The 2,072-nt window shown below is 54.4% G+C and overlaps 1 protein-coding gene across 3 annotated transcripts in view; it reads right to left on the bottom strand.

Annotated features, from left to right (window-relative positions):
* Positions 1-1,861, bottom strand: part of LOC100946560 (RNA-binding protein 4B) — a 14,548-nt gene extending 12,687 nt beyond the window's left edge. For all 3 annotated transcript variants that reach the window (XR_002775385.1, XM_012810468.2, XM_012810469.2), the window contains exons 1-2: positions 1,700-1,861; positions 611-1,034 (exon numbers count right to left, since the gene is read on the bottom strand). Coding sequence is in view for 2 of the 3 variants with exons in the window: in XM_012810468.2 (XP_012665922.1) it covers positions 611-1,022 (412 nt within the window). In the remaining variant the exon portion in view is untranslated. The remainder of the gene's footprint in view (positions 1-610; positions 1,035-1,699) is intronic.
* Positions 1,862-2,072: the final 211 nt, after the last annotated feature.

Raw genomic sequence — 2,072 nt, 5'->3', positions numbered from 1 at the left:
CACAGCTCACAGCAACCTCCAACTCTTGGGCTCAAGCGATTCTCTTGCCTCAGCATCCAAAGTAGCTGGGACTACAGGTGCCTGCCACAATATCCGGCTATTTTTAGAGATGGGGGTCTTGCTCTTACTCAGGCTGGTCTTGAGCCCATGAGCTCAGGCAATTCACCCACCTCAGCCTCTTTTTTCTTCTTTTCTACCACTATCCATCACCCAAGGTAGTAAAAAATACAAATGTTAAGCATTTCAATCTTCAAATATAAGACTCCTAGTCACAGCAAATGAGCAGGTAAATGAAAGACCTTTATCCTCCCATCTCCCATGAAGGACTCAGTGCCCAGGCAGATAAAACTTCTGAGGACACACAAACAAATGAAGCCTGCAGGATAAAGTAACCTATGGTATGTGATTCTACACAACTGTTGAGGAACATCTTAGGAAACCTGAAAAGGGGAAATATTTGCTTTCCCCAAAGTAAATTATGTTTAAGAGTGGTAGATATAACCTAAAATAGAAGAGACCCCACCCTGTCAGTCCCACAGTCTTATGTTCTTGCCATTGTCTTGAGCTACAACCCACTCAGTTCTGCTACCCAGGCCCCAAAGCAGTTCACCTTGAAACTCTGTGTTGTCAAGGCCCCTGATGGCCTCCACTGCATCCTCTGCCCGCTCCATGTGTACGAAGGCATAATCTTTCACGATGTCACATTCAATGACTGGACCATACTCCTCAAACTTGGCCCGAAGCTCTTGGTTGGTGCAGGTGGGACTGATGTTGCCCACATGTAACTTGGTTGAAGCTTTGCTCTTATTCTTGCTGGCTTCCACGTTGATGTTCACCCCATGAAGCTTGTAGTGGTGCAGGTTGCGGATGGCATCCTCCGCAGCTGTCTTGTCCTCTATGTGCACAAAGCCGTAGTTCTTAATGATGTCACATTCCAGCACCTTCCCATACTGCTCGAAGAGTGAGCGGATCTCCTGCTCTGTGGCCTCCCGGGGCAGGTTTCCGATGAACAGCTTCACCATCCTGACAAGAGCCTACGAGAAAAAAACGAGATTTCAAAAGTCAGGGGTGGGGTAGGAAATGTCAGTGCACCGCAGCATTTTAGTTTAATCCTGCGAAGTTCGTGGCACCTCAAAGACCCTCACATCGACATTCATTATTCCTCCTCGGCAGAGGAAGCACGTTTGTTCTTAAGGAGAAGTGTAAGCTATGTGTTACATGCAAACAGGAGGTCGGGGGTCAGCATGCACAGCACAGCCCATCGTCTTCCTGAAGTATCACCTAAGTAGCAGGATTCGCTGTTTCACGTCTTAAAATAGGGAAGAAAAAAAAAAACCCAAGCAGGAGGCAAAAGGTATCTACCGGAGCCCCTGTAACAAGGTTTTGGAGGGAAATCTGTGTACCTTTCCTCCGGGTGGTATCGCCTTTCAAAAGATCGAGAATAAAAATGTCCCCTCGTACCTAAAGCCGGACACCCCCCACTCCGGCAGCGGCCCAACCTCCAGCGCCTTCGGCCCAACAAAGACTCGACCCGACCCCTGCCCCGCCCCCTTCCGAGACCCGGCCCCGCCTCCTCCCGTTGTCTTCCCGGACCTCCCGCAGCAAGATAGGGAAAGCAAACCACGGGCCGTGCCGGTCCGCGGGGGGCTCGGCCCGGCCAGACTCTAGGCGCCCCCACGCATACAGGAACCCCCCTCACCTCTGGGTGGTGGCGGCGGTGGCGGCGGCTCCCGCGTCAGAGAGAACCCTACAAAATGGCGACGGCCGCTCGAGCCTCGGCGCGACCGGGCCCTTCCTCGCGCGCCCGCTCACGCACGCGAGAGTGCGCGCTGCCACCTCCCCCGCCCCCACCGCGGGAACCGGGCGGCCAATCCCGCGGCCGCACACAAATGGTTGCCCAGCACGAGGGCGGGGCCAGCGGGTGACGCCACGGCAGGGCGGAGGTCAGCCCACCCCCAGCCCGGGCTGGCCAATCACTGCCCGGGAAGGGGGTCGCTACTCTTGCGTCAAAAGGGCTCTGGACGCAACCACTGTCCCGGTGAAGTGGGAAGCCCGAGGGAGTCGCTAACCAT

This window comes from Otolemur garnettii, unplaced genomic scaffold (assembly GCF_000181295.1).
Source record: "Otolemur garnettii isolate 467f Iridium unplaced genomic scaffold, OtoGar3 scaffold00134, whole genome shotgun sequence".
Lineage (NCBI taxonomy): Eukaryota > Metazoa > Chordata > Mammalia > Primates > Galagidae > Otolemur > Otolemur garnettii.
The sequence above is the reverse complement of the archived record's forward strand: the minus strand, read 5'-3'. Positions and strand labels throughout refer to the sequence as shown.